The following is a 15022-nucleotide window of genomic DNA, read 5'->3' on the forward strand; positions in this document are numbered from 1 at the left end:
TTCCAATTGAAAAAACACCTGCATATTTTGCAAATTGAACTGTCTTTGCATGTACATGTATATTGAAAACCCTTCTCTAGTGATAATGAGCGATACAAATCTAGCATTTTATGATACCATAAATCTACACATTTAATTTATTTTCCGCAAGTATTTTATATCCGTATATAATGACCAAACGCGATTGCTTGTTTTCATGATGATGTTTCGAACACTGCTGCAGTAACGCACGATCTTTACACATTATAGCAGAGTTTACATTTGCAGGTACCCGTTAAATACGTTAATTGTGTAGCAATAAATTTGTAAAATATTTTAAATGTATAATTATTAAACACTTTATTGTTATGTTTAAACTGGCTAATATATATAGTTAATAGTTCCTAGCTGTTAATCCATTTCGGACAAATGTCTATTTTTTTAAATATGTTCAAATATTTTATTAAAGCAACTGTTAAGTTTTTGACTTAATATGCTAAGAGATGACATGGAGGTATCATAAATTGTGTTTAATGACCAGACACATGTGGTTTATGCAGAGACCCCATACAGAGTCATACAAGTATAGGTCCCTGAGTTTATTACACTGTTTTCTTAGTAATTGTCTGGACAGTATCCGATCATATCGAGATAATCGGTTTGTGATAAACAAAGGGGCAATTAAACACTGGGTAAAAAATGCTGAAACAAAGAGTGTCAAAACTGGTGTGAACAATTAAATAAAAGCATTTTCATTTATCAAGATGATTTATTTAATCTGTAACAAGGTAAGTTTTTACAGACAAATAGGTTCAAATCAGTTTCTATATGTTGATTACATAAATTCAATCAATTTTTTGTTTGTTTTCGTCCTTATTTGGGTTCGTTCATTGGATTCAATTTAATCTGAAATAATTTCAAGTTCTGAGTTTTTTTTGTTCTTCAAAAGGGTCGCGAATATGATTGTAACCTTATCACGATGCGGTTCATCACATGCAAACAATAGCAGAATGGCCGCAGTTTTTACGGCCAAAATTTCAGCATGCGCAAACGTGACGTCATTCTCGGAATCCCCAAAACCTCCTATAACACAGTTCTTTTCCTCCTCCGTCACTCCTGGTAGTTGCAGACTCATATACGCGTGTCCAGAATTGATTATAAGTATGAATTTAAGCTATAAAAGCAGTTAAATTGACTGCGAGATCTTATTATTTTTCAATTTTCCTCTCTCCGTCTGAAACACGTCCGCCCTGTTCGCTGCCTCGATCTCATTATTATTTGTGACCGGATTGACTTTCTCCCGATTTGTTTAGTGGTTTATAACCCGTACTTATTATTTTAACTTGATATTTTTGTGAGTGTGGTCACGTGATCAAATCGGAGGGAATAGCTGGCAGCCATTTGTCTGTTATCTAAAAAAACGATTTCAAGTTCACTCTAGTGGTCAGTATTGGTTCTTGTGTTTGTATTTTATTGTATGTAATTAAAAACGGTTGCAATGCATTGTTTTCTTTGTATTTCGTTTGAGGTTTGAACCATAGGTAAGGCGCTCGATGTCAATAACAATTTTTTTTTTAATTTATTGATTGTTTTAGTTATAATGCATACACATCTTCTACTTCTACTCGATATTTCCTACAGTCAATTACTGACTATGACAGGAAGGCGTCTGTCGGGGGACAGAGAATGTTAAAAGTCACGTGTTAAAAATATATATTGTAGTGTTTTCACCCGGTTAGCTATTCGTGGGTTTTAATGCAATTATCACAACCGCTAGCAAAGATAATATACAAGACTACTCACATGGGCATCGACTGGAATCCACGTCTGGACGGCACCAATCGTCCTCGTCGTCTTCGAGGGAACTTGTCGGCTTCACGCGTCGGCTCGTCGGGTACACTCGTCGGCTCGTCGGGTGCACTCGTCGGCTCGTCGGGTACACTTGTCGGCTCGTCCACGTCACGAAATGGCACTATACATGTACTTCTGGGAATACACTTCCAGGCAAACACGTACTTAAACACACAGTCACCGGCTTACATACACAGTCACAGACTCACTTATATCTTCTGGGAATGGCCTTCCAGGTAAATACGTGTTGAACGCACATAAAATACAATATAATACAATACACACAGGCTCACAGCTAGACACTGGCTTACATACACAGGCTAAACCCCCTGGAACTACTTACGTACTCAGGGTTACACGCACAGGTTCACAATTACAGGCTCACAGTTACCGACACACATATACAATACAATACCATATAATACAATATAAACTATACGCAGGCTCACTATTTCACACACAATACTCACATAGGGACATAGGCACATAAACACATCTACTCACCTCAACGTCCCGTGCACAAGAGACTGTACAAACTCGTGCTACCCAGCATGCACTATATCGATTTTTCGCTGGTTCCCAATCACGAGGTATGTGCGCGTTTTGTAGGCCGGGCACCGGCACAACACTCCTCCCACTTTTCTCCTTTTGGGACGACGCCACACAGCGAAGGAATCGTACCGGAGCTACCGATGAAGTAATAGTGCCCCTCGCGTAAGCACCTTGACCTAACACCTCAAAGTCAGGTCTGCATGCCGGCCAGCTTTCGTCCGACCACAACTAAAGTTAAAGCATCTCCATTAAACGTCAGTATCCATTGGCCTGTAATATAATTATTAAAACGCTACACAAAAACAAATGTTTAAAATCCAGCGACAGGTCATCCTGTATATATTTATAATTTAAACAAACCGGTCCGTACCAACAAAAATAACACACCATTGACTCAAGTGTCTCAATATGCCTCTAAACTCGAGTGTATTAATATAAAAATCAATTCAGGTGCCTTATCAAAACTTTTTGATTCAATATTCTAAAAAACAAGGTCAGGTTACTCCTGTCCTTTTCTTGTCTACACAATGAATGGACAGGTGCACCCACCTTACAATCCATTTTCACAAATTTTAACAAATAAAATAACTTATCAAATAAAATCATAAAATATCATACAAATACATCAACTCGCAGCCCAAATGAGAAGGCCTACGCCCTCTGCATGTGACTGCATAATATACAATAAAAATCCTCTTGGTTATATTAAAATAAAAATCACAAGAAATTTAACTTTCTAAGGTAATAAAAATCCTCTTGGTTATATTAAAATAAAAATCACAAGAAATGTAACTTTCTAAGGTACTACAAATGCGTTAAAATAATATCTAAGTGACAAAAAGGTTAAAAATATAAGAATAAAAATAATCTTATTTTTGTCCAAATAATACATATAATTGCTTTTAATTTTATATAGAGAACGTACATTTTGCAACATAATCATTGACATTATATGGAGGAAAAGACAACTAAAATAAAACTATTGTACCCACTACATTCCTCCCACTTTTCTCCTCTTGGGCCGCCACCGTACGGTCGCACCCAAGGCAGAAGAGATAGAGACTCAAATGGGACCATGATCCCCCTCCCGCAGGCACAGGAGTGCCAGACATAGCGGGGTACATACAGACCGCTGCATTCTAGCGGTTAGTGACCAATATGTTTCTTGCATAAGAAAATTTCCATCACATTAGTTAATTAAAAAAACATTATTGTCGGCTATCGTCCGACAATTGCTTAATCAAGAAAAAACATTATTGTTGGCTTTCGTCTAACAAGTACAGTCACTTAGGTATTAGAATGTGGAGATCACACTGAGAAATAATGTACTTTACAAAAATAAAAACAAAATAAAGTGTACATGCACCTGGAAACACCTCCGGCCATTAACAAAAAATGAAATTGATGCACCATGACAGTTGCCGTCAAGCATGGTCACATAAACAATTCAAAAGACCTGCAATACCACTTTCGGTCACAAACAGTATGGAGTGTGACAGTGGTCGTCCGACAGTTAGATAAAAAATAAGAAATGGAAGAAAGCACTTTCCCATAGATTCATGGAAAATAAAAGAACCCATCCCTGAGTGAGCAAAGCACTCTATATACAACATTATAAAAAACAAAGTACGGATTGCACAACAAATCTGGGACAACGCGTTACTCCCATGTATTAAACCCTCTTTTCACAGAACACTGTTCATATTAAGAATTTCTATTTTAAACAAAAATGGGGTAACACCGGAGGTCAGATAAAGTTTGCATGAAAACATCCTCGGAGTAGTAAAAAGAATCACAAAAATCAAGTGCAACTGCGATTGCAGTTCCGAGATACTCTCCTCCAGGGTATTAATCTCTGCGGCAATCTCTTACTATATTGCTGTTAGCATTAAGTGACAGCCATTTTCTTACAATCTTAGGTTAGGAAGGAAATCTAACAATTGCATATCCTCTGCCCACAATCTTGGGTTAGGAATTTTTATCCTTAGGTAGTTATATTCATATTATTATTATTTATCTATTTACTCGTACTATTCATTTATTATTATTATTATTGTATTATTTACACTATTGAATCGTCTGATGCATTTATCTGCTAAACGTTATAGATGTTGAACTCTATTAAGGGAGGTAACTAAACTGACACACTGCGCTCAACAAAACACCAAAGATTAACCAACACACCGGCTGGGACAGCTTTTAATACTATTACAATAAATGGATAAAGAATGAATCAGAAAACCTCTAGCAAAATCCACATTATCTTAATTGTTTCCGTGTAGTTTGATTGTATGCTGATATCTATTTTTTTTAGCAGATGGCACAAATACAAATTTCTTCTTTACAGATGTTTTTATTTTTAATTTTGTTCTGTCTGCTATTCACACAACATTTCACAAACCATGTAACGTTTCACAAACAGTAAATTGCATCACATCGATTGTAAACCATTTACTTGTGCAATCACGAGGTCCATGGAAATTGTTTGTGAATAGCAGAGACAAAACAAGTTGCTTTTCCCTAGCTACCTTATGACTCCAAAATGACAAAAATCGTTTATATTGAAATACATGTAGTTTGTGTCTGTGCATTTTTTTTGTACAGTAAACATTTTTATTGGTAGTTCTTTAAGATGTATATGTTAAAGACCGGATATGCTGCTATTACCTTAGTTCAATTGATTGGATTTTCAGCATTTTTTAAAATAGTTTTGCATTTATATCTGTTTTCTGAAAGAGAAGTGCTAGGGAAAAGCAGGATACCAGGAAATACAATTTGGGACGACACTTTATGCCTATTCATTAAACCCCCATTTCGCAGAGCACTGCTCAGATTAATTTCAATTTTATAGTTCCAACAATATTGCAATAAAAGACTGGGCTTAAACTGAGACAATAGGACATATATATTCAAAACAATCTAATCAAATTAATCAAAATGTTTAAGAGAACTATTACTTATATACACCGCGTACTCTATGTAATATTCATAACAACAGCTTTTACTACTACTACTACTACTACTACTACTACTACTTCTGCTACTACTACTACTACTACTACTACCACTACTACTACTACTACTACTACTACTACTACTACTACTACTACCACTACTACTTCTGCTGCTGCTTTTAGTGTTACTACTAGAGATACTCCGCGTACACCGTAATACGTTATCAACACCGCGAATAGAATGTCACTGCAACTTTACTGTAATTTTTTTTTTTAATTGGGGGTCTTTTGTATTTTGCATTGTTTTCCTAGTTTTACTAACAATTAACCTCGCCATTTACAATTTTAGGCGGTACAGATTTTGGAAGTTAGACGCTCTGGTGGTCGCCAACCTAATTTCCACCGCTGGGACCGCTCCCAGCGGCGAGAACTAGAGGGTCGCCACCCTTTGGAACCACGCCTAACAAGTCTTCGAACACCACTTTCCCAGCTGTCATCTGGGGTAACTCGGCATCCGCATGCGCCGCCCTCACGGCGGTCCCACGCGGCAACTTCTGTCGCCCGTCTGACAGGGACTGACCTTCCGGTGGCCGGAGTAGTTTCAGCAGCTTTTCGTTGGGCTATTTTGGCCCCCACCTGGTCGGCCCTGTCGGTCGCCATGTTTTTAGCCGCCTCCGCAGACTGAACCGCAACGCGCTGCACGCGAAATTCACCATCGCACACAGGATCTCCATGGTCTCCTTCAGTGCTTATGTCGGTACACACACCAATGTGACCGACAACTTCGCGAACTGTTGGTAGCGCCAACGGAACCGCGTCATCGACGCCTTCGGTGAACTTGTCTTCTCTGCCGCCGACGCCGACAGTCTCACCGTTGCCTCCTTCAGTGCTTATGTCGGTACACACACCAATGTGACCGACAACTTCGCGAACTGTTGGTAGCGCCAACGGAACCGCGTCATCGACGCCTTCGGTGAACTTGTCTTCTCTGCCGCCGACGCCGACAGTCTCACCGTTGCCTCCTTCAGTGCTTATGTCGGTACACACACCAATGTGACCGACAACTTCGCGAACTGTTGGCAGCGCCAACGGGACCGCGTCATCGACGCAGCCAATCTCATCGTTGTCTCCTTGAGTACTATCGTCGGTGAACACCCCAATGTCACGGACGACTCTTTGTACTGTCGGCAGCACCAACGAAACTACATCACCGACGCGGCCAGTCTCATCGTTGCCTCCTACAGTGCTCTCATCCATGCACACCCCAATGTCACGGACGACATCTTGCACTGTCGGCAGCGCACTGACGGCTTCTTCCAGCCACCTAACCTGGAGCTCCACCCAGCAAGCCGTAATCTCCACCTCCAAGTTGGACATCTGGGCGGCCAGCTCGGCCTTTACCTTTTTCTGGGCCCCGCGGAGTCTACCCACTTAAATTACTACCAACTTAACCAAAACCAACACCTAACTAAAAATGGCAATTAGCCTACACAATCAAAACCAAACCCCCCAACAATTACCAATCAATAAAATAGCCATCGCTGTTTTTTCTACAAACAATCAATAAAAACTCTATATTAAACTGTTTCTGTCTTACTTTCCAAACAATTATGCAGTCTAGTCTTAATAAAACATCAGACCCAAGATCCCAAATCTTTACACGATACATGCACAGAAGTGTAAACACCGGCGCCAATAGAATTCTTGCCACTTAACATGTTATGTTACAAAAATATAATAATTTACAATATGTACAATTCTTGACAACGTCTGACATCTGTCAATCCATGAAACAATTCATGCCTGTGTATGCAACAGAGTTTGATCAGGAAATACATGTGGATGATTTATGGGATGACGTAACTTGGATTCACAAATATCAAACATTAGCACTAAATCTATTATAAATTCGTCAATAAATCTCCAAATAGACTGATCAGTAAAATGATTTTTTAATGAATGTTTGGCTTATGTAGAAATGTCAACACGGTATCCGCACAACATTTAAAATCAAATAAACGTTGACAACAATATCCTTAACTCAACAACATGAGCAGAGGATGATGCCAGATTTTCTTAAAATATGTTTTAACTGAACACAAATTTCATTTTTAACAGTTTCACTGTTATCTGTTATTAAAACAATTAAATAGAAGGACTTTACAAAGAAGGGTCATTCCCAATTCACAACGGAACAAAAATTTCTTAATTTCTCTAAGTAGATCTAAAATACTATCAACAAAAGGTTATCTTCTGTTCAAACCATTTAGAAAAACAACTTTCTAACTAAACTATAACCCCCCCAATACTTTTCTTTAAAAAATAATAATCTTCAAATAACTGTGGAATCATAAATAGGTAAAACATAGATTGTAAAAATTATGATGAACAACTAGGCCTGGTTGCTCAAAACTTTAACAGCCATTTATGGTAACAGTCTGTAAACTTCATACCCCAATACAATTTATTTTAAAGGAAATGTTATAATAATATCCAACATTTTCGAATTATTCAAGCAAACACATTTGTTTACAAATAACTCAATTATTATAATGTTAACCATAAAATCTCATAACTTTATCCAACAATAATTGGCCGTGAAAGTTTTGAGCAGCAAAAGCGCTGTAAATGACCAGCACTCATTCAAAAATACACACACACACACACACAAACACACACACTCTTAGTATCTTATCACCATTTTAAACTTTACACTGCCTTGTGGACATGAACAACAATAATTCAAGTCTCTTGTTCTCTCCAAATTCTGTACATCATTTAATCTTATTTTTATGAAATACCAATAGAAAATATATTTTTAATTATTTTAACAGTTCTGTCAATTTGGACGCATGACTTCAATATCAATATTCATTTGCTGAAGATACTCCAAGTTTTTTTTTTTAAACCTAGTTACTCAACCATCACAATACACAATTAAATACCACAAAAGCACACAAATAATAGCACAATGAAATGGTTCGCAAAAATCTTTCACATTATTTCGACCCCTGAAATCCTTATGTTTTCACTTGACTTTTACATCTACTAAACATACTGATAAAAAAAAAATCTACATCATTATCTTGATGGCCTTTTTTTATACAACATTAACCGTATCAAGTTGAAATAAACTATTCACAAACTTTATTGTACAAAAAGCCTTTTTGTGCGCAGAACAAAAGTATTTAACATCAGCAAAATGTCTTCAGAAAAACAAATACAATATGATGTCCTAATGCCAAATTAAACTGAGTGACAATGGTTACATCGAGATTTAGATCGTATTTGCTGGATACAGCTGTGGAAAGGTGTTGGAAAACGTGATAAGATTTCCACCCAAGAATGAATAAGAATATGTTTTTAAGTAAAACTATCCATAGAAAAAGGTGAAAAATAAAACATGACTACGCTACTTTGGGATCTGCAAAAAGGTTTTAGTTTGTTTGTTTTTTTAATTGGCTGCTGTGGTTGGACAATGTTGAGATAAAAGTATTTAGAATGATGGTGAATTTAGCTTTTTCCGATGATCTCATTTACTTTGTATTGGTGTTAAAACTATATCAAGTAAGTCATATGTGTGTTGCTGGTATTTAATGTGTTATACAACAAATTGTCATAAACATCAGACAAGACATGCAATGGTATACGCATTTTCATATTACAGGTTGAATCAAGGGAAGCAATATCAAATGCATATGTGCGAGCATTGTTTGAACTTATATCCTTAGTGGCATGTGGTTCTAAAGGAGCATTGGCGAAATTGACTTAATTGTAAAAAAGTACAAAAAAAATCACAGGAGTTTGTATTCCAACTGAATATATGTAGAAGAAAAATAAAAACTGCAAATAAAAAACACGCCGCTTTAACTTGTAGTTAAGCACCAATTTCATCATCAATACATCAGCAATTTACACTGCTATAATTTTATACAGCAGTCAACCAAACACGTTTTTCATGAACTGCTGCGCACAGAATACGCGCCAACTAATCACGGGAAATTGCCAAATAAAAAACACGTGGCCGTCCGTTAATTACACAAGCAATGAACCTGTTACAAACAGCATTGGACAATCACGTTTTTTAACAAATATTTCGCCAACTGATAACACGGCCGGCGAATGTGAACAATGAAAAAAACTATGATGCCGTCTGTTTTTACACACGACTAAAAATAGACGAAAAATGCGTGCAACTGTTAAATTATAGAAATAACGTTTTAAAACGAACACAGAACTTTAAATTAAATTTGATGCGACGGTCCAAACTAAATTTCACGATGCCGATTTATTTGCAACAAAGTTATATATAGAACTAGCCTAACCGTTAAAACACAATTACACAAACCCCACCCGTACTACCATTGTAGTGTTTTCACCAGGTTAGCTATTCGTGGGTTTTAATGCAATTATCACAACCGCTAGCAAAGATAATATACAAGACTACTCACATGGGCATCGACTGGAATCCACGTCTGGACGGCACCAATCGTCCTCGTCGTCTTCGAGGGAACTTGTCGGCTTCACGCGTCGGCTCGTCGGGTACACTCGTCGGCTCGTCGGGTGCACTCGTCGGCTCGTCGGGTACACTTGTCGGCTCGTCCACGTCACGAAATGGCACTATACATGTACTTCTGTGAATACACTTCCAGGCAAACACGTACTTAAACACACAGTCACCGGCTTACATACACAGTCACAGACTCACTTATATCTTCTGGGAATGGCCTTCCAGGTAAATACGTGTTGAACGCACATAAAATACAATATAATACAATACACACAGGCTCACAGCTAGACACTGGCTTACATACACAGGCTAAACCCCCTGGAACTACTTACGTACTCAGGGTTACACGCACAGGTTCACAATTACAGGCTCACAGTTACCGACACACATATACAATACAATACCATATAATACAATATTAACTATACGCAGGCTCACTATTTCACACACAATACTCACATAGGGACATAGGCACATAAACACATCTACTCACCTCAACGTCCCGTGCACAAGAGACTGTACAAACTCGTGCTACCCAGCATGCACTATATCGATTTTTCGCTGGTTCCCAATCACGAGGTATGTGCGCGTTTTGTAGGCCGGGCACCGGCACAACAATATACAGTGCTCCAGCTAGGATTTGAAAAGGGCAGGGGGGCTTTTTTGGCAAAAGGGCACTTTCGACGCGCAGTATTTTGTCAAAAGGGCACTTTCGACGCGCAGTATTTTGTGAAAAGGGCACGTTTGAGCGCGCGGGTGTTTCTGGAATGCTTCCTACTGCATGTTAATTTATATGTTATAAATAATTGTATTATTCCCATTATTATTAAACCATTCAAATATAATGTCTACAATGAGGATTAAAATAATTACAATGTAATAAGAGATTTATGAATTATCATAGGTAAAAAAAAAAAAAAATAAAAAAAAATTATTTTTTTTTTGAGAGGGGGGGGGCAGGGCGGAGGTTCGGGAGGGCAGGGCGCGGCGCCCTTCGATTTAGGCCTAGCTGGAGCACTGTATATAGGCCAGTTCATTGTTAATGTTTTGATTCCCGATTTTCGCGCATGCGCAATGCACTGGTAGTAAAAAAGCATTGCTTACAGCTTAGTCAGCGAACGCAAAGCATATGGATAACAAGACTTGTTTAGTCAATACATCGAAAAGAAACTAAAAAAACAACACCTAAATAATATTTAAAAAATATAATGTTCAGTGCCAAAAGAATGCATTAACACATTTATTTGCATTTTAAAAGAACGCGTCATTAGCATAAAAGTAATTAAGATTGTCTGAAGATTGAACGACAGACAATTCGACGCAACAAAGAGCTCTATGCATTAGCCGTATAATTATTTGCAGAAAAGCTTCAATAAAAAATAATGATACAACTAATTATAAAATTATAATTATCAATTGCATGCGTAAACTAGAATAATAAAAAATTAGTGATAGCTAGAATGTGTCAGTGTTTCATTGAAAATAAACGTACTACAAAGCCCTATTAAAAGCGAAGTTCATGACGGTATTTACATGTAATTTTAATTTGGATGGGTGTTGTTCAGAGAATGACTTGAGGAATATTAAAATTTAACCGAAAAACACAACCTCACATGATGCAAATTGAACTGTGTATTCATGTATTTTGTAAACTCGTTACTAGTGATCGAGTATGAATGACAACTATCTAACATTTAACACACACGCACAAACACACACACACAACATAATCAGTGCCTTCCCCAGGAATTTGTTCAGGCGCCCCCGGGCCGACCGGGGGTGGGTTCGGGAGGGGTGACCCCTACCGACGTTGATTTTTTTTTTAATTTAACGTGTCAATTCACGTTCTGTGGTGCGTTATAACTCAAAGAAAAACAGCGTCAAAAGACGTCATTTGGTGCGCTATGACTCTTCAAAAAAATCCCCCAGTCATTTAAAAATATATTTTTTTATATTGTTTAATTGTTTTAAAACTTTTCCGCACAGATAGTAAAATCCCGACTCGAACGATTCCCCAATACATACGTTCAACCCGACTCTATTACTGTATACTTACGATTTTTTAAGTTTCTATTCATTACCCGATAATCCCGTTTATTCCGTTTTTATCAATCTCTTTCTGGTAAATATTTATAAAAAAAAGCTTTCGGTTATTTCTTTAACACAAACCTTGCCATCTTTTTAAGTGACTATTTATAGATTTGATGAAATATTGCCTCTGAATATGCGTCAATCCCCTGACCTGTTGTGTGCTTGTTAAAACGCTCAATACACGCCATTTGTATGCAATAGACGCGACGTTGTACATGCTACATAATTTTCGCGCTCTTTTTAATTGAGAAAAAGATTCGACACAAAATAAATTTGCACTGCTAATTTGAAGCAAAAATATTTAACGTTGCGGTAACATTTACATTCGGAAGTGTGTTTCGGATTAAAAACGCGTTAACATCGACTTACGGTAATGGGTTTCGGATTACAAATTTAATTATTACCATTTGAGATTTCAACAAATATTAACCGTTGCGTTATAAATTCAACGATAATTTGTTTACACGCTTTACGAGTCGAATAAATGTTTTGACGGAATTATGCATGAAATGCACGTTGTCCACGAGGATCACGGCCGGTTGCCATCATCAGTCTTCTAACTATCGATTATCGGACGAAACATTTACAAGTGTGCGTAATTAATTCGACGAAAATTTGTTAAAGCGCATTACGTGTCGAATAAATGTCAGAAAAACGAGGTGAATCAGTTCTATAAATGGACATGTTGAAATATACATGTACTGGAATTAAATAAATTGTTATCACATAATTGTAACCGGGAGTAATTTGCATAACTTACTCGCTATAAAAATTAATTGTTTACCACTTGCAATTAATTTCTCGTATTAATTATGAGTCATAGGTAACACTTGTTTACAGTAAAAAGGTGTGATGATGATGCCCGAAACCGTCTTTAATGTTCTGTACTGTACTAATTACCGGTTTTATATTACTCAAATGGTACAACTTCTTGCTAATCAAGCTGCGATAAACTCTTACTTCATGCCCGACGTCAATCAAAAATAATGGTCGATAGTTAACCCCGCCCTCATAAGCATTCGCGTAACCGATTGGACGATGAACTTCACAGTTTGACGACTGGAAAGTTACCAGATACATCCTTGTCAGCATTTAAATGACCGTGTAATGTGGCTAGAATAATCGATACGCGCGTCATGCTATTCTCTTATCAGTGGATTATCCATTACCCCATGTGGTGTTTATGGCGATTACTTGTGAAAGTAGGTACTGAGTACTCTTTTAAAACAGGGAATATTGATACACTGATAGGGAAATCTTGATTTTTTTGGACAATCTCCACTTTCTTTTACTGAAGAATACACTGATCGGAAAATTTCAAGCGCCCCGGGGACTCTGATTTCGAAATTCAAGCGCCCCGGCAAGGGGCGCTTAAATGGCCTGGGGAAGACCCTGAACATAATATATATACATATATAATATAATATATACACATTGTTTCATTATTATTTACCCCGATTGATGTCAAACGTAATTTCTTGTTTTTATGATGTGTTTTGTGCATTGCCGTAACATTACATCTTCATACTGAATGACGTATTTATAATTTATAACCGATGCCCGTTAAATATGTTAAATATTTTTTATTTACATTTTATAATTCATAAATACTTTATTTTTTTATAACTAAAACGGGCCTTTTTCTTTACCGTGTTCAATTTCTGATAATCTATAGACTTCAAATTTGTACCATAATTATGTAACATATCTAATTTAAGCAACTGTTAAGTATGTCGGTGGTAAATTTATTCAACCAAATGCCTAGTTACTTAATACTACCAGAATGAAGACATGGTGGCATCATCAATTGCGTTTAATGACCAGACTGTCATCTGCCACCTAGTGTGATTTATGACACCATGTTGTTAGTTAGGTCTGGACAATATCTGATCAAAACGAGATAATCGGATTAGGCAGAACAAAGGGGCAATAAAACACCGGTATACAAAGGCTTAAACGATTTTAAGATTGATGCAAATAATCAAATGAAAACTATTGCGTTTAATTTAATTAAATGTTTATTTAATGTGTCAACATGTTAGTTTTCCCAGACCAGGGTAAAGGTCCCTTCCCAGACATTATGGTTAATTTGTAAATGTTTTTTATTTGGATTTGATCTATTTATTCATTGTGTTCAATCTTATTTGTTTCAGTAACGTAGAACAACTTGTTGGCATGTTGAAAAATAAAATCTAAATATAATCGTTTAAATTTAACCGATCACGCTCTATTTCTCCCCATTGATTGTATCTTTCTTTTGACTACCAATATAGCCCGGATGTAAACACGCAGGTGCGCGTGACGTCACATGTGAACTGGTCTATACAGTTAAGTCCGGTAATCTTGCGCGTCCGGTAATCTTGCACACTTTGCATTTGCGAATCTTGCAGATGACAAATGGTTTTCTTTAGTGATGCAAGATGGAATTTTGCATTTTTAATAATTAACGGATTTGAAAGGTACGTATTTCATGCAAAATAAAATTCTATCATTACATTTAAACACCGGTTGCATCATCCCTATACATCGTAAACACTGGCCCACTTACGAAAAATTCGAAATGAATCACAAATTCCCTGCAGTATTTAGTGTTTTCATACTTTAAATTAAGAATTCATAAACTACGTTAGCGTTACCGATCGCCAAAATCGCCATTGGCGATTACAATTCCTGGCTGGCGAATAAAATTAAGATTTTCATGAAATTGGCGATTGAAAAAAAAGACCCTATGCTTTACAAATGCACACTCTAAATGCCTGTTTTCAGACCGTATAAAACGCCAGAAACATCGCCAAGATTACACAATCATTACCCTTACCGGAAAGACCCCAGGGGATAATGACGACGGCCTAGGTCGATAATCCACATGGCTAATGTCTTAAGTGGACATGCTTTACACTGCGACCAGACTTTTCGAGAATTTGGGTTACTTGGAGATTTACATGATAATCACTGAAGCGTGCCGTGTAATGGCCTATGCTCTAGATGTTACGATTCAACGTCATCGAATCGACCAGTACGGAATTGTCATTTAATCAGATGGGCAGAGTTATGGCATTGACCACTTAAAACTAATTTCCAAAGA

General features: G+C 37.1%; 3 protein-coding genes across 9 annotated transcripts in view; 1 reads left to right on the plus strand and 2 right to left on the minus strand.

Moving 5' to 3' along the window:
- Positions 1-9731, minus strand: part of LOC127852550 (uncharacterized) — a 210728-nt gene extending 200997 nt beyond the window's left edge. The window contains exon 1 of the mRNA XM_052386504.1: positions 6801-9731. The gene's annotated coding sequence lies outside the window, so the exon portion shown is untranslated. The remainder of the gene's footprint in view (positions 1-6800) is intronic.
- The window catches only part of LOC127852880 (uncharacterized), a 240960-nt gene continuing 227248 nt past the window's right edge, over positions 1311-15022 (plus strand). For all 5 annotated transcript variants that reach the window (XM_052386909.1, XM_052386908.1, XM_052386907.1 and 2 more), the window contains exon 1: positions 1311-1422. The gene's annotated coding sequence lies outside the window, so the exon portion shown is untranslated. The remainder of the gene's footprint in view (positions 1423-15022) is intronic.
- LOC127852886 (uncharacterized) lies at positions 1783-6812 on the minus strand. Of its 3 annotated transcripts, none has more exons than XM_052386925.1 (2): positions 4449-6812; positions 1783-2610 (listed from the first exon to the last, which is right to left on the minus strand). In XM_052386925.1, exon 1 carries the CDS (start codon positions 6711-6713, stop codon positions 5682-5684), a length of 1032 nt encoding a protein of 343 aa, XP_052242885.1. In that variant the 5' UTR covers positions 6714-6812; the 3' UTR covers positions 1783-2610; positions 4449-5681. The 3 variants fall into 3 exon arrangements, with proteins under 3 accessions (XP_052242885.1, XP_052242884.1, XP_052242883.1); XM_052386924.1 differs by having other exon boundaries at positions 1783-2652; XM_052386923.1 differs by having other exon boundaries at positions 1783-3381; positions 3509-6812.

Source organism: Dreissena polymorpha, chromosome 12 (assembly GCF_020536995.1).
Source record: "Dreissena polymorpha isolate Duluth1 chromosome 12, UMN_Dpol_1.0, whole genome shotgun sequence".
NCBI classification, from domain to species: domain Eukaryota; kingdom Metazoa; phylum Mollusca; class Bivalvia; order Myida; family Dreissenidae; genus Dreissena; species Dreissena polymorpha.